The sequence below is a fragment of the Heterodontus francisci genome, chromosome 42, assembly GCF_036365525.1.
Source record: "Heterodontus francisci isolate sHetFra1 chromosome 42, sHetFra1.hap1, whole genome shotgun sequence".
Lineage (NCBI taxonomy): Eukaryota > Metazoa > Chordata > Chondrichthyes > Heterodontiformes > Heterodontidae > Heterodontus > Heterodontus francisci.
In genome coordinates, this window is record NC_090412.1 from 25,440,865 (window position 1) to 25,459,023 (window position 18,159).

The following is an 18,159-nucleotide window of genomic DNA, read 5'->3' on the forward strand; positions in this document are numbered from 1 at the left end:
CCCAGGTAGAATGTTCATCCTTTGTTGCGTCTGTGGCCTGAGCCAATCACTAATCATGACCACCCAAGTGTATTTTGAGTTCTGGATTAATAGCACCATTATTGCCCGAGGTACTGAAGGTTATGTTCTTCTAAAAAATTTTTCATTGTCAATTAAAACGACTGAAATTATCGATCTTCTTGATTCTCTGTGTTAGAGATTAGCATAATCTATTTAAAATGACTGACTCGTGAACTCTTTATTACTGTCACAGAAAGCATCTGGAGCTCATTTGAACTTGCAACATAATTGGCAGTCTGATGTGCTCAGCATAGGTTGAATACATCAAATATGAAATGGGGAAGCATTTTTCAGTATACTCAGCAAGCGATCTTCAATTTTGTTCTCCTACAATATTCCATTACTGTAACTATCAGGCTGTCTAAATGCTGTACAGTTGGAGCTCTCAGGGAAGCTAGTTAAGTACATGAAGGAGAAAGGAATAGAAAGATATGCTGATGGGGTGACACAAAGTAGGGTGGGAGGATTTCAGATTTTTGTTAGGCAAGATTATGGAACCAAGACGGGTAGATGGAGTTAAGAGACTGATCAGCCATAATCTAACTGAATGGTAGAACAGGCTCGAGGGGCTGAATGGCCTCCTCCTCTTCCTATGATCCTATGAGGCTCATCTGGAGAATAAACACTAGCGTAGACCATTTGGGTCAAAGGGCCTGTGTCTGTGTTATAAGTTCTGTGTAATTCTATGCAGTTCTATAAACTGCAAATTGGGAGTCCAATACACCATTTCTTGCATTTACAAGTTCTTCAACGTGGTGTGATGCTCCACAGTTAGGGCCAACTGCCCTACTGCATGGAACTCCAGTGTTCAACTGTATGGGTGACTGACTGTTTGACTTAGTGCTCTACATCTAGAAGTACTGGGGCCTTTGAATGGGGAGAGTGTCGCACATGCTTTTTCAAAAGGTACCAACTTGGTTCAGTTAGTAGGAACCCTTAGTAGGATGTAGATTCCTTCAAGTCCCACCATCCATCCCAGTGTTGCATTGTCAGAGGTGCTGTGTTTCTGGTGAGATGTTAAACTCAGGATCTGTTTGGCTGGTCAGGGGAATGTACAGTGGCGCTATTCAAAGAAATAGTCAAAGAAAAGCAAGGATTTCTCTGATGTCCTGGCAAAAATTCATCTCTCAATCAACAAGAACAAAATAGATTAACTGAACATTCATCTTATTACTGTTTGTTCGACCTCACTGCATGTAAATTGGCTGCCTACATAACAGTGATTGCACTTCAAAAGTAAATCATTGGCCGTGAAGCACTTTCACTTTCCAGGCACTATATGATCCAGTTTACTTTTGATGTTATTTGCTCCATTCAAGCATTAGATTTCTGAGCAATGTCCTGAGGACCTGAAAAGTGGGATATGAATGAAACCTTTTTGTTTGTTGAGTCCAGTGTCCTATTGATGGAAACATTCATTTGTTCATGAAGGGGGGGGGGGGGTCTCCTTTTAAAAGACCCATCATTTCTTTCCTGTTCCATGCAGTAGTTGTCAACCCAGCCTCGTACAAAATGATGAAAAACTGTAAGCTTGTCTCCAGGTGTTCTCTGTCAGGATAGAGATTGATGTTAACACAAACAACTTAGCCATTGCCATTATTTACTCTCCTCCTCCTCAGTTTGATATTGTTGTTCCCTTTAATGGGAATTTATTTCTTTGCAGCAATGCTGGCATCAAGCAGTAATGATGTCATGGACATTGTGTTGGTTCATGTGTAGGATCTAGAATGTTAATAGCCACATAGTGTACTCCCAGCCTGGAGCTCTGTGTGCATGTGGGATATATCTGAGAAACCTGCCAAGTCACACACACAGAATTGTTATTGTATTCTTGTGAAACCAAGTTGAAAGGGCAAAGCCCTTTGGTGCAGAACAGCTACTGAGGTTGGGAAGTGTGGGCAAGTCAATGAGGTCAATAGGTGGTGATGAGGAGAAACCAGTCCTGGGTTTGAGAAGCCTGAGAGGAGGAAAAGACTGATTGGGCGGGAGGGGATACGGGGATGGGGTGGGAGAAGAAGTTCCACAGAAGTCCAAAGGAAAGAGTTAGAGCAGAGAGGAGAGAAAATCAGATGAAGAGCAGAGGAACTAAATGGATTTGCAGGGGTGGAGATAGTTGAAGAGGGAGGTAGTTAAAAACAATTTAGAAACTGTCCAGGATATTGGGACATCGGCACAGAATTTGGCAGTGTCACAGGGGCACAAGGAAAATATCCACATCCTGGAAGTAATGTAGAGAAAGGTCATAAGGCAGAGGTTAGCATTATAAAGAAAGGTCGGAAAAATGCAGACTTGAAGTGAGACAAACAAGATGGTTCCTTATGGGACATGAGGTGAAATTAAAAAAAGTCCAGCGATATTTTGGGCCCAACCATAACTGCAGGTCAAGGGAACATAGGGACAAACTAGGAAAAGGCAAGATTAATGCAGAAAACGTTTCATACAAAGAATGATCCATGCATGGAATGATATTCTGGATACGGTAGTGGAGACTAACATTCTGGAATCATTCTAGAGGTGGTGAGAGATTGTGGTTGAGAAACACACAGGCTCCTGTAGAAGGCTGGCTTCAAAAAGACCTTTCTTCATCTTTCTGATCATGAGAGGCTATGGTGATTTGACTTTAAGTGAGCCAAGAAGATTTACCACCTATAAACTGCCGCAGTTCTCACTGAGTGTTAGTTTCGTGGCTCCTGTTAGGGCACCCACCAGGTGCAAGTGTATAATCTGCAGGGAGCCTCTTAAGAATATAACTGCCATGTTAGATTTTGTCAATTAGGGCCCTATTAAGACATTACTTTAGTGTCATCAAAGATGGATTTGGGGCAGAAATATTGGAGTTAAGTGTCAGAGGTTATATTGTTATGGAACAGTTAAACTATTTAATTTGGAGATGATGCATAAACCTAAAGGTTAAAGCATTGAAAACCCTATTGTGATTGGTGTGGGTGGAAAGAGCTTTGAGCTCATGTAACAATGTGAATCGTCAATTTACTCCTTCCAGCCCATTGCCTCAGCCTCTGCTGAGACCATGCTTCCTGAAACTGGCAGAGATTACTCGACAACCCATGATGCTGTGAGGAACTTGAGAGAATTGCTGATGCCAAAGTTTGGCTCTGTCAGGGGGTGTGGAGAACTCAGCTAGGTGTGAGCTGAGTGCAAACTGGGTGTGAGTTGGGTGCACTGGATGAAGAGGAGCACTTCTGTTGTAATTGATTTTTATGGGAAGGAGTTCAGTGACATTTACTGCCATCTGGGATGGGCTCATCATGCTGTGGGCTCTTCAGTACAATCAGTGGTGTAGGTGGAACTTGCTAAGAGCGGGTACTGAGGTCCTCTCAGCCATCCATAGCCTTTGACATTGACTTTTGCTGCCTTTTTTTTTAGCCACATGAGTCAAAGCTTGTATTTTTTCCAATATGAACCAATTACGGGAGGAAATAAACTTTCCATGTTAAGGGGTCAGGGGAAGTTTCTAAATGTAAACATACGAACTTCCGGATTAGGAGCAGGAGTAGGCCACTCGACCCCTCGAGCCTGCTCCACCATTCAATAAGTTCATGGCTGAACTGATTACTCCACATTTCCACCTGCCCCCGATAATCTTCCACCCCCTTGCTTATCAAGAATCTATGTACCTCTGCCTTAAAAATATTCAAAGACTCTGCTTCCACTGCCTTTTGAGGAAGAGAATTCCAAAGGCTCACGACCCTCAGGGAAAATATTTCTCCTCATCTCTGTCTTAAATGGGCAACCCCTTATTTGGGTCCTCAGTCCTCGACTTCCTTCCTGCCACAGTGGTGACGGATCCTTGGCTTGCCCTTCATCTGTGGCTATAATCCCAGCTCGGGCAGGTACAGTCATTTACGTGCCATGCCAATGCCATGTACGGTGCTAGGGAGGTGCCAGCCTCAGCTGGAGGGGGTGAGAATTTTCCACAGGGCAGCATGGCTGGCAGAACTGATGGGAGGGTCTAAAAAAGCGAAACATGTTCAAAATGTGCATTTTTTTCTCATTCAATTGATTTCTCTACCAACGGTTGCACTGGGCAAACCTTCAGTTTGAAACTCCCTTTCCCCCATCCTATAGCAATGCTAGACTGCAACTGGTGGGTAAAGTGTTATAGGATGTCATCCTGACATTTTCAACCTATTATACTACGCCCGCCCTTATTTGGTGAATGTGCTATATAGCCCAATCTCACTCTTGATGAAATATCCCAACTGTGTCATTGGGTGGCAGGGAGCCAGGAGGATGGCTCCTTGGCTGGTTGACCTCCACCTGCAGATTACATTGGGGTTTTCTTACAGGTCCATTCAAGAACTTTGACCCCCATCTCTGAATAGCAAATAGGAAATGCAAATCTCTGGTCCTTGGTATTAATCGACTCCCAGAATAAATAAAGACTTGTAATCATGCAGCGCCTTACATGACCTCAGGACGACGTCAAGTGCTTTTACAGCTAATGAGGCACTTTTGAAGTGTAGTCACTGTTGTATTATTGAAAAAGTGACAGTGCATTTGCATACAGCAAGGTCCCACAAACATTAATGATGTAAATGATCAGATCCTCTGTTTTAGGTGTGGGTTGAAGGATAAATATTGAACAGGACAGTGGGGACAATTCCCTTGCTTTACTTTAAAATAGTGCCCTGGGATGCTTTACGTCCACTTGAAAGGGCAGACGGGGTCTTGCAATAAGAATAAGAGGCTTTTGTTATGAGCTGTGGCAACAGAAACTGGGGCTGTTTTCCAAAAGGACAGAGGGGTTTTGATAAAGTGAATTGAAAAAAATGATTTCCACTAGAAATCAGTAACTAGAGGGCATAAGCTTTAAGATCATCACTAGCAAAGAACAAAGGGACAGGTTAGGTGAAAGTTTCCTTTGTGCAGAGGGACCTTAACACATTGGAATTCCCTGCCAGAATCAGCTCATAAAAGGAGATGGGTAAATAGTTGAAATAGCAAAAATTAAAACAGTTAGGGGATTGGGCTTCTTTAGTGCTGTCAACTTCCTGGATTCTGTAAAAGCAAGAGTCCAAAGTGACGGTGTAATTAATATGAGTGAAATAAAAATGGCAAAGTTTGTAATAATCTACAAATCCTGGAAATACTGGGTAACTCTGCGATGTGCTTATAAGAGATCATCCTTTTCCATCAGCGTCATTTAATTTGTGATAAAACTGGTCTGTGTAATGAGTCAAGAGTCAGACTTAGTGGGAGAGAAAGAGGATTCAGTGACTGAAGAGGACTGAGAGGGAGGCAGAGACAGGGAGGCAAAGGAGCTGCTACTTGGGAGAAGAGGGAGCATGCACATTGGAGCTCAGAACACAAACGAGAGGGGCAACACAGTGGCAACTTGGACTTGGGTAAAAGAGAGACAGCATGCAACAAGAACTGAGAATTTCACTTATTTGAGCTGGAAGACAGAGAAAGCTTTGGGATCTGTGAGTTAGACATAGAACCGTAGAAGTTAAGAATACAGAAAAGGATCAGGAGGAAAGGAGCAGCAATAGGCAGTAGTGTCTTGACGAGCCTGTACATTTTGTCCCATGATCTGAACAGCTGTAATGGAGAGTATTGGCTCACCCTAATCAATGAAATGCATTTATACATCACCTTGTCACATCCTCAGGACAAGCCAAAGTGCTTCACAACTCATAACTCACCTTTAACGTTAATTAGTAGATAGGATCCTACAAACAGTCTGAGAGATGAATAACCATATAACCTGTTTCTGATGGTGCTAGTTAAAGTAGGAAAGTTTTCCAGTTCTCTAAGAAAACGCTTTTGCTGTGCTTCCAGTAGTGCTGAGGGATCTTTTCGGTCCACCTCATCAGACAGTTCTAACATCTCTTCTGAAAGATGGTGTTGCATTGGCATGTCAGTTTAGATTATGGGTTCAAGCTCTGGAGTGGAGCTTGAAGCCATGTCTTTCCTAGTTGTGGACCGTCTCACTGTAAAGTGACAACATTAAGAGGAAGCAACTAATGAGGCTGCTGTATGGGAACCACAGAAACTGGAATGAGGGTTTTAGTATGCAGGGGGTGAGGGAGGATGTAGAATCACAGAATGACTACAACACAGGAGGCCATTCGGCATGTCAAATCCGTGCTGGCTTTCTGCAATAGAGGGGCTAATTCCCCTGTGAATGGTATGCATTAATGACCCTGTGATAAGTGTAGGTACTGTTAGTGGGTAGAGTGGTATAGACCAGGAGAGGAGAGTTCCAGTAACCAGTGACAGTTTATTGACATAAATAAGATATTTTGCTCTCCCTTTCAGGGCTGTAATGTGTTGACTCTTCATATATGCTTCTCTCATATCTGTGTGTTTTAACATTTTAAAGTGTTAAAATCTCCGAACCTGGCACAGGCTGTCCTTGAAATATTTCTGAAATATCTGGCATTTTTCCATTTCAAACTCTTGATCCCTGTGATGGCTCTGCCAGCTTGAGGGACCAGGAGCAACAGAAACAGCATGCTTTGTAAAGACATTTGATGTATCTGTGAATCCCTGGCTGGGGAACTTATGTCAGAAGGAGCTTAGACTGAAGAGGTGCAAAAGGGTCTCCTCAGGTATCAGAGACTGGTATCTGAATAGTCACTTAACAAAACAACAAGAATTTCAACATTGTAACAACAATAATCTTCTGTTCTTATACAGCAATACCTGAGTCTAGCTCATCACTAAACTATGTGCACAGCAGATGGGCTGGGAGGAAGTCCCTGGATGACCTAATGGTGTGGGGGCTTACCTCCTCAGTTTAATGGAGATTAAAGCACAGACAATGGGCACAAATGAAATAGACGGGAAAGAAAAGAGGTGACAGAGAGTTATCTTTTGTTACAGTAAAAACAAACGACACACATTTTCTAAACAATGCTTATAATCGTGCTTATAACACTATATCCACCTCCATTCCCACCATGTTTGTGAGTCTCCGCATTGGAATGAGAGTGCTCTCTTACTTCTGTTGCTTGGTGTTAACACTCTGAATTCTCAAACAGCCTTAAAACAAGAGCCTGTACCGTAATAGCCATTTTGGATTGGAGCTGGAAGCTGAAGCCCACTGGAGCTCAACTGCTGGGGGAGTCTGTCCAAAAGTCAGCTATTAAAACAGCAGGTCTCGTCACAGTACTCCTCTCATTGACTAAGCTTTTGGTCATCACCCCTAATAGCACTTTCTTTTGAGCATTGGGCATTTATTTGCAAAGACCTCTATGAAACGCTTTCGGATGTGTTTCTACAATAAGGGTCCAGTACCAAGGCAAATTGTTTCTGTTGTTTGCTGTCTATGGGTCCTTGCATGTGCAATTGTTCTTCCATATTATCCTATATAACACTGTACTTCAAAGGTACTTCATGGGTTGCAAAGTGGTTTAGAACATGATGAGGTTGTGAAATTGAATTTTTATAATGTCTAACAACAAATTGTATTTATATAGCACCTTTAACTTAGTAAGGCCCAAGGTACTTTACAAGAACATTATCAGACATAACTTAGAACTGAGCCACTTATGATATTAGGACAGGTGACTAAAAGCTTGGTCTAGCAGGTAGGTTTTAAGGAGCAACTTAAAGAAGAGAGGTGAGCAGGCTTAGGAGGGATGTGGAGTGGGATTCCAGAGTTTAGGGCCTAGGCAGCTGACTGCACAACTGCCAATAGTGGGGCGAAGGAAATTGGGAATGTGCAAGAAGCCAAAATTGGACTAGTACACAGATCGCAGAGGTGTGTCGGGCTGGAAGAGGTTACAGAGATAGGGAGGGGCGAGGCCAATGAAGAATTTGAACAAAACTACAGAGTGGTGTCTCTCAGCACTTTACTGCCTGAAGGTAAAAGCAGCATGGGCCCCAATTTGCATATTGTAATCCTCAACCTCTTTTACAAATTCCTCCTTGCCCTCAACCCACCCGATCTCACCATATCCTTCCAGCATTTCTCTTCGCCTAAGCCTGGATCAGCAACCTTTTTTGTACCTGAAGAGCCTTTTAAAAAAAAAATGTTCCTACACTAGAAACTATTGGGAGCCGCAAGACAAAAATTTGACATTTCTAAACCAAATATGTGGCAAATTGCCAGGCGTCTCTTGTATAATGCATAATTTGCATATGTAATAACTAAAAAACATGTATTGAATTTATGCATCAATAGAAAACAAAATCAAAACTAAAATTGACCTAACTGAATTATTGCGTTTTTTGGTGTTTTATGCGTCAATTTTGATTTTTTTCCTTCCTATCTCCAGTATATGCATCTTCGGGTTTTTTGCGTCAATTTGCATGAAATATATCTCAGCATGTTCGAAAAGAAAATGTAAAAATGATGAACCATATTCATTTAATGGAAAAACAGCATGTTTCCAGTTTGAGTAAAAAAAGTGATAAGAAATTTACATATAAAACTGAAAGAATATTTTTTGTTGTGCTTTTATAAAAAAAATCTTACAATAAATGATTTTTTTTACTATAATTTTCTCAAAGTCATTTTTAAAACAAACTTTAACTTAAGATGCGTAGAATTAAGCCAATTTTTGGCTATTGATTCTTAGGATAAAAAAGCTTCTAATAGCACATTCAGAATAATTTATTGTCTCAGCTATATTAGAACTAATAAAGGTCACAACCATAAAATTTGTTCCTCTTCTGTTTATCTATAACCATACTGTACCTATATCACTCAAACAGGTTTATTTAGTGCATAATGATATTTTTTGTTAAAATAATCATTTGAAACCATTAGGTGCAACATAATGATCAGCCTTTTATTTCCATAATAAAAACACGGCTCTTACTTTTCCGGACTTAATATTTTTAAGCTTTTTTTCATGATAATGTGATCCAACTGGAAAAGGTTGGGAGCTGCAAATGAGACGTTACAGTGCCACAATGCAGCTCCAGAGTCACAGGTTGCCGATACCTGCCCTCGCCTCTTCCCAGCCACCCACGCTCTGCACGCTGCACGCTCTGATCCTCTAACTCTGCCCTTGTGTGAACTCTCTTCTACCACTGGTGCCAAAGCCATCAGCTTCCTCATCTCTTCTCCCCTCCCTAAACCTCACCACCACTCTCTCTGCCTTTTTTTTCCCCTCAAAAGTCATCTTTCCAACAAAACTCTTGGTCACCTGCTCTCAGTATCTCCTAATTATTTGCAGAGCATCTTGAGACTTTTCTATACATTAAAATGCACCAATTTATGACTGATTAAATTCTGTCCTTTCCCCTTACATTGCAACAACAGCTGGCTACTTCTCTCTGTCCGTCTCTCTTTTTCCATCACTACACTCCATCTGCCTGCTTTCTTTGCCATTCTGTATAAGAAATAACCCACAGCTTTCAGCAGATGACTCCAGCCTCCCTGTTGCCTGCTGGATAACATATGATCCTCCTCTCACGTGAGTGATTTGGAGAGTGGGTAGACCAGCACAGCTGCTTTTCCTCATTCAGAACTTACTGCCAGAGTCACAGTGCCTTTAGAATTATGTTCTGTGATGCTAATGCACGAATTTGACACACTGGTACGAAATTCTGCTGTGCGCTGATTTAACAGAAGTGCTGATCTCTTTATTTTTAATTGGTTAATGCCTCAATTAAAATATTGAACAAAGTAATTTTATATATATGTGTTAAATGCTTGATACAAATATCACACATTTCAGGACTAAATTTTTTAAACTTTATGAAAATGTAGCCACGGTTATTGTACTTACTGATGTGGGTGTGCGTGTGCATTTGGCTGCGCATATGTGTTCACCCATGTGTTTGTGTATATCCATATGTGTGTGTGTTTCAGCATTTGTATGTGCACACGTGTGTGTCTGTGTGTTTGATCAGACCTTGCTTGTTAAACTGCCCATGACTGAAGGGGCACTCTACCCTAGCTGCAGCTGAGCATTTCATCACGTTTTGTGGAGAGCACAGGATAATAAAATATTTGCAATTTATTAATCAACGGTATAATTATTGGTCAGTTAATGACATTTCCTCCTGGCATCTTAATTGTTTTTTCTATTGTGCTGTGTTTAGCATCATAGATTAAACAGACTCATCAGTGTGATTTTCTGAGACTGTCTGTGGAGGAACATGAGGAACTGGGTTCAGACTGCAATCATCCACATGTGGGGGTGTGGACATACAGACACTCATACACTCTCATACTCACTCACGTACATGCACACTCACTCACATGCATACACTCACACTCTTACTCACACAGACACACGCACTCTCACACTCATGCACTCACACATTCACACACTCACACTCAGACCCTCAACAAATAATATTTGGTTGTTAGTTCTCTAAAACACAACATTGAAACCAATTTATATATAAAGTTTTGTTTGCTTTTTTCAGGCCGTGATATGGCAAGTACAACTTTACCTGGCTATCCTCCACATGTTCCACCAACTGGGCAGGGCAGCTACTCCACCTCTACACTGGCTGGCATGGTACCAGGTAACTCAAAAGTTTAATGAGAAGCCTAAAATGTGAATGGGGATGGTAGTATAGTAACAGTCTGGGGAATCCTTCTGTGTGACTATGCAACATTACTAAGACTATGCTGGGTTTGCATGTTATATCTGGAGCTGTTAGCCACCAGCAACGAGAGACTAGCAATAGGATGAGGAGTCTGTCAGAGTGCATCATTGCTTGAGACATAAGTGAGTGATGATGATTCACGCGACTTGATTCAGATTATCTGGTGTGGAATTGTAGAACCACGGAGTGGGCAGGAAAGGGTCAAGCGAGGGGTTAAAATCCTAAAATTTAAGATGCCACTGCATTGCCGGGATCTGCAATATTAACAGCAGCGATTCAGCCTGGATAAGGTTGGGGCCTACTTAAGATTCAGAAGTTGTGGCCTGATGGTGTCTTTGCTGCTGTGGCATAATTTTAAGGTACATGCAGGGTGCATTCCACACGACTGGACAAAGGCGCCCAGATAATTTTAGGAACTTACCTTCTCTTTGAACTCATTGTGGGTGAGGAGGAGCAAAGAGAGAGAGAGAAAGAGATGGTAAAAGGGATGCAGAGAGAGGGAGAGAGATGTAAAAGAAATTACGTCACAAAGATAAAAACAGAGATAGAGAGCTGACTCATGTAATGGTATAGATAGAAAGAGATAAGAGAGACAGGGAGCTGGCTGGCATTAACAGAAGGTAAGCAGTTGGGAAAAATCCAATGTTGAGCAGCAAATTGAACATGTTTGATTACTATCTAGAATGAGATAGGATAGTTCCTTCAAGTCACATATCACCCCAGAGCTCATTATCTAACACACATTTTCTCGAGTCATCGATAAACATTGTTGTGAGCTGTGCAGGTGCTGTGGAGCGTATCTGGTTTCTTCTACTTAACCTGCGGTTCAGGTTCAAGAGAAGCATTTCAGGGTCAGAGAATAGAAGAAAGGTCTGTAAATATTTAAATCACAGTCTTGGTCATGAGTCACAGCCTCCCTTTCCACCCCAGAAGTCTCACTAGCATGCCAATCAATCCTTGCGTAAAGGTCCATGGAGGTTGTAAGCCTCCCTGTGTGAAACAAGGATTAGCAGCAGGTCCTAGAAGCTGATGGGACTGGATTACTTGGGCTTGTGAAAGTCTTTACAGACTATTGAATCTTTTGCTTTACCCTCCTATGTGAAACTTATCGAGGCTCACTTATTTGCAGTGAGAATCACGCTCCTTTTTGTTTAAATTTGTGCTTAAAATGTGTCTCACTGACTGCATTTAAACAGACTACTCTTTTTGACTGCTGTTTTAATCCTAACATGTCCCTGATGTTGTCAGCTCTGAACGCTTTCTGGATAAGGACACACTTTCTGATGGGGAGCTGTCATAGAGTTTTACAGCACAAAAACAGGCCCTTCGGCACAGCTGTTGAGAGATCAGCTGCCATAGTTGTGGCCACACTCTACGATTTTCCATCCGGAAAATTGCATGGAGCATCTTCAGGATTTCTGAATGTACACTCCCAATATAGAAGCTCCAGAGCAGGAATGGCATTTGGAAAATCAGACCTGTAATCTCGAATGAAACCCTCACTGTACAAATTTTGTGCATGGAATAATATTTTGCGTTTTTTTTTATTAAACTGTGGCTGACCAAAGCACTGGACATGATAGTTTAGCCACAGCAGCTTAGCTACCCTGGTGTGATCATGAAGGAGCTTTGGTAGAGTAAATAAGGAGAAACTGTTTCCACCTGCGGTAACCAAAGGGAACAGATTTAAGATAAGTAGCAAAAAATCCAGAGGCGAGATGGGGAGAATCTCTTTTATGCAGCGAGTTATTACATTATGACATACAGTGGGTGAAAAGGTAGTGGAAGCAAATTCATTAGTATCTTTCAAAAGGGAATTGGAGATATAGTTGAAACGAAAAACATTGTAGGGCTGTGGGGAAAGAACAGGGGAGTGGGACTAATTGGTTAGCTCCTTCAAACAGCCAGCATAGGCATGACAGGCACAAGGATTGATGGGGTAGATGCCAGGGAGCTGTTTCGCCTGGCTGGAGATTCTAGAATTAGGGGACGTAGTCTCAGGATACGGGGACAGCCATTTTGGACTGAAGTGAGGAGGGTTGATGAGGGTAATGCGGTTAATGTGGTGTACGTAGACTTCCAAAAGGCATTTGATAATGTGCCATATAACAGGCATGTCAGCAAAGTTAGAGCCCATGGAATAATCGGGACAATAGCAGCATGGATATGAAATTAGCTGAGCGACAGAAAACGGAGCATAGTTGTGAACGGTTGTTTTTCAGACTGGAGGAAGGTATACAGTCGGGTTCCCCAGGGGTTGGTGTTAGGGCTCCTGCTTTTCTTGATATATATTAATGACCTAGACTTGAGTGTACGGGGCACAATTTCAAAATTCGCAGATGTCACAAAACGTGAAAGTATTGTGATCTGTAAGGAGGATAGCGATAGACTTCAAGAGGGCAAAGACAGGCTGGTGGAATGGGGGGACAAGTGGAAGATGAAATTTGATGCAGAGAAGTGTGAAGTGATTCATTTTGATAGGAAGAATGAGGAGAGGCAATATAAAATAAAGGATACAATTCTAAAGTGGGTGCAGAAGCAAAGGGGCCTGGGGTTGTATGCGCACAAATCATTGAAGGTTGCAGGGCAGGTTGAGAAAACGGTTAATAAAGCATATGGGATCCTGGGCTTTATAAATAGGGCCACAGAGTACAAAAGCAAGGAAGTTATGATACGATTTTATGATTCTATATCCTGCTAATGGTAACTGGTGGGGTGGGGAAAAATGATAAAATAGGTCAGGCATTCCTCTGCAGCATGTAGGAATGAAGCATCTTCTGAGTGGAGTGCACAGAGAAGAATGAGGAGCAGAGGATCAGATAGGGTCCTCACACACTACTTACCATCCCTGCCAGAGCCTGTGAATGTCAAACAGCCTGCCAATATTCACTATCTAGCCTGACACATGAAGAATGGGGACTTGGGTGAGGTACCAGAGGGAGAGACAGGTGTCTGTGGATCGACACTGGGAACACTTTCATTTAAATTGAAGGATGTATAACGGGGCAAGTCTTCTTAAGGGCACCATACCCAATGTGTCTTTACATGATCAGACCAGGTGTTGCTTTATATCCAATTGCTAAATAGGAAATCTAATCAAGTAATTTGGTAAATGGCTGACTCAGAAGATTGGCAGCTAACGTCCCGTGGTGATCTCAGACATTTCTTTACTGTTTTTTTAATTAACTATTTGTTTTCCTCTCACAAATGTACTGACTCTTGCTGGGGTACAGATCCACCACCATAAGGCTAGCCTCCAATGCCCTCACTCATGTGACTTTTGGCTATTCCACTATGGAGACCATCACAGCTGAGTTCCATCCTGTCCTCATCCAGTTTCGAAACACCACTCGTGGTCACAAGATAGTGAATTGGGTGTGTCAGCTGTGACCTTTCTCCTTCCCAGACCAGGAATATTGAGGCCAGAGGAGTAGGATCAATTAATTTAACTACAATATGCAGTTCATGGTCAGGTGAACATGTGAATACAAAATGTCTTGCCATTTACCCAAATTGTAACCTGTGGCTCTTATAAGGGCATTTCTCAGGGGAGTAACAGTCATTTGAGGGTCAGAAATGGCACATTATTCTGCAGGATTAGTGATGACCTTGACTATATGAACTCTTTTTCATTGGGTTAGATGAGACTGAACCGGTAAGACCAGTGAGTCCCAGCAACTTCCTCTAAATCTGTTTGTTGTCGTCATGCTCCCACTCCAACCCTCTTCCCATCCCATAAAAAAAGATTACTTAGTCACCTTTGTTATAGAAACATGGAAAAATAGGAGCAAGAGTAGGCCATTCGGCCCTTCGAGCCTGCTCCACCATTCGATACAATCATGGCTGATCATCCAAACTCAGTACCCTGTTCGCGCTTTCTCCCCGTATCCCTTGATCCCTAAGAGCTATATCTAACTCTTTCTTGAATATATTTAATGATTTGGCCTCAACTGCTTTCCGTGGTAGAGAATTCCACAGGTTCACCACTCTCTGGGTGAAGAAATCTCTCCTCATCTCAGTCCTAAATGGCTTACCCCTTATCCTTAGACTGTGACCCCTGGTCCTGGACTCCCCCGTCATCGGGAACATCCTTCCTGCATCTAGTCTGCCCAGTCCTGTTAGAATTTTGTGGGTTTTTATGAGATCCCCTCGCATTCTTCTAAACTCTAGCGAATACAAGCCTAATCGACCCAATCTCTCTTCATACATCAGTCCTGCCATCCCAGGAATCAGTCTGGTGAACCTTCGCTGCACTCCCTCTGTGGCGGCACAGTGGCGCAGTGGTTAGCACCGCAGCCTCACAGCTCCAGCGACCCGGGTTCAATTCTGGGTTCTGCCTGTGTGGAGTTTGCAAGTTCTCCCTGTGTCTGCGTGGGTTTCCTCCAGGTGCTCCGGTTTCCTCCCACATGCCAAAGACTTGCAGGTTGATAGGTAAATTGGCCATTATAAATTGCCCCTAGTATAGGTAGGTGGGAGGGAAATATAGGGACAGGTGAGGATGTGGTCGGAATATGGAATTAGTGTAGGGTTAGTATAAATGGGTGGTTGATGGTCGGCACAGATTCGGTGGGCCGAAGGGCCTATTTCAATGCTGTATCTCTAAACTAAACTAAACAATGTTACTCTTCATTTTTATCTCTTGTGTGTTCTGTAACAGTTAACCTTTGCCAATCTGTGACATAATTGTATTTATGCAGTAATAATCTCCTACCACAAGGAGTAGTTATTGCTACCACTGGACTGATTGAGGCGAGTAGTATCGATTCATTTAAGGGGAAGTTAGATAAGCACATGAGGGAGAAAGGAGTAGAAGGATATGCTGACAGGTTAGATGAAGTGGAGTGGGAGGAGGTTCATATGGAGCATAAACACTGGCATAGACCAGTTGGGCTGAATGGCCTGTTTCTATGCTGTAGACCCAATGTAGTTCCATGTAACTAGAAGAGCAGTGAGTCCCACAAGGGGTGGATGGGGATGATGCAGGGGTGGCAGGGACCAGGTTAGGATTGTGGCCTTCACCTTCCAAGGAAAAGTGAATCTTTTTTTCAAGTTTTAAATCCATTGCACTGGGGCACAGCAAAGGCAAAACCACATAAGACCTTCTGGCCTGTGTAGCACAGCAGATACCCTAAGAGGCACCTAAGTGGTGCAGGAACCACTGTCCCCATGCAAGTTAGGTACTTTCTGCCAACCCCCCTACTCCATTGGGCTCAGTGCTAGAGGGCACAGGCAGTCAGGATTCCGAATGTAAATCCTTGGCATGTCATCCATGGAGTTTTGGAGCCAATTACTCCCCCATCATTGAATAAATGTTTCCTTTTCTACAACCCTGCTTGGCAGATTATTCCAAATGTTACTCACTCTTTAAGTAATGACATTTTCCTGATAAGTGTTTTAAATTTACATTTGATTCATTTTTATTGTGTGCTGTGGTTCTAGTTCCCTGCCATAGTTTGTCATGATGACTCTTCAGTGTACGTATACAATGTTAATCTTCATCACATTGTCTCTTCAGTGTATATGCAATTCTATTCTTCATCACACCATTCCTTCAGTGTACATATATAAAATTCTAATTTTCATCTCACTGACTTGTTATGGTGTGCCAGCTGTAGATCAGTTGGTAACCCTCCTGCCTCTGAGTCACAAGATTCCAGGTCAAGTCCCACTCCAGGACCTGAGCACAGAAATCAAGGTTGACACTCCATTGCATTACTGAGGGGGTGCTGCACTGTCAGAGGGGCTGTCTTTCAAATGAAATGCTAAACTGAAACCCTGTCTGCTTTCGAAAGCGGACCTGAAAGATTCCATGGTACTATTTTGAAGAAGAGCAGGGGAGTTATCCCTGGCGTCCTGCTTAATATTTGTTCCCCGATCAACTTCGATTATCTAGTCATTATCACATGGCTGTTTGTGGGATCTTGCTGTGTGCAAATAGCTGCCACGTTTCCTGCATTGCAATAGTGACTACTCTTCAAAAGTGCGTGAGATGTCCAATGGTTATGAAGAGCACTATATAAATGCAAGTCTTCCTTACTTTAAGATGAGTTCCGATGGTTAGGTGTAGAGATAGACGACAGTATTAAACTCAATGTGAACAGCGCAACCATGAACACAACTCACGTCAAAACAGAAAGAGAAAGAGACAAATTATTCTCAGCTTTTTTAAAGCATTTTCTTTCTGGGTTTCTTTCCTCAGGCAGTGAATTTTCGGGAAACCCTTACACCCATCCACAGTACACGACCTACAATGAAGCTTGGCGTTTCACCAACCCAGGATTACTAAGTGAGTGTTTTCTGGATCAGTTTTCTGTAACCTACTTAGTGCCTCTTGCTTTAGAAAGGCATCTGTAAAACCTGATCCAGTTTTAAGAAATATTTGACTGTTTACAACTGAGTGAGCAAATCATTTTATTTTAAAAAGTGGATTTGTGGATTGGGAATATTTTGATTTTCTCAGCTAAGTGCATTTAAATGTCTCGTTGAATTCCTGCACGAATTTACATTTGGATTTCCCTTGGTGGATCAGTGAGCACTGCAGAGAGTAGGACTGTGTCATGCAGGTCACAGCTTCAGACCCTGTCTGATGCTGGGTCAGATGATCTCAGCTACTGTAGTAATGCTGGTGATGCTTATTATTACAGTTTGCCTCAATACTCTCTCAGCTAGCACTAGGATTATTCAGCCAGGCTTCCCACACCTGGTTGCTACCTCATGATGCTGCTGGTAAGTGTGCTTGTGAATGTGAAATGGAGGACATGATCAGGCAGAGCCATGACGGCTCCCACAGTCGATTAGCCTGCCAATTATTTTTCACTTGCATGCGGGCTGGGTCCCAAAGAGTTGCTTGCAGCTGTGAAACTTGACCCAACAAGTGTCAGTTCCCCCAGGAGAAGAAAACTTTAAAGTGAAAGAAAACCCATTTCATAGTGAATCACAGGGTGTTGAAGTGGCTTTTTATAGGCACAATGGTATTTAACAAGTTTATAACTTAAACCCTTCTCAACGTAGAGAATGGAAGCTCTATTCTTGTGCTTAAAGCTACTTTTTTTTGTCAATGGTCAGGGGATAGAACCTTTTCCATTTTCAGGTACCCAGTGTTAGTATCAAGCATCTTTTGCTCTGCTATAGCACAGAAGTGAAGTTCCCTCGACTCTGCCCCAACCTCAAAAGAGTGACTGCATCATTTCCCACTTCGGCCATCGTCTGTATGACCGCGCCAACCAAGAGTCAGTTTTGTGCTGTGGACCCACACCAAACAGAAACTGGTTTGCAAATACTCTAACTCGTTTCACAGGACTCTTCCAGCTAGCAGACAGAGAGACCTTTGTTTTACTAGTCTGGGCAGGATTCGTGCCCAGATCCCAGAGGTAAAATGATAGTGTCTAACCTACTGCACAACCCAGTCTGCTTTAACCTGCTTTAATCTTCATGAAGTACAAGCACAATGATGCTTTTTCCTCCTTGCTCTGGTTGAATAAGCCTCAGGTATATCAGCAATGTGTGTGATATAACTGACACCTGACCCTGAAATTTGTGGCTCTCACTGAGTACTCATCC

The 18,159-nt window shown here is 42.5% G+C and overlaps 1 protein-coding gene across 11 annotated transcripts in view; it reads left to right on the forward strand.

Moving 5' to 3' along the window:
* LOC137355281 (paired box protein Pax-2-like) overlaps positions 1–18,159 on the forward strand; it is a 323,399-nt gene that overhangs the window by 300,822 nt on the left and 4,418 nt on the right. For all 11 annotated transcript variants that reach the window (XM_068020224.1, XM_068020228.1, XM_068020226.1 and 8 more), the window contains 2 exons: positions 10,414–10,515; positions 16,799–16,885. In XM_068020224.1, coding sequence (XP_067876325.1) covers positions 10,414–10,515; positions 16,799–16,885 — 189 coding nt within the window. The remainder of the gene's footprint in view (positions 1–10,413; positions 10,516–16,798; positions 16,886–18,159) is intronic.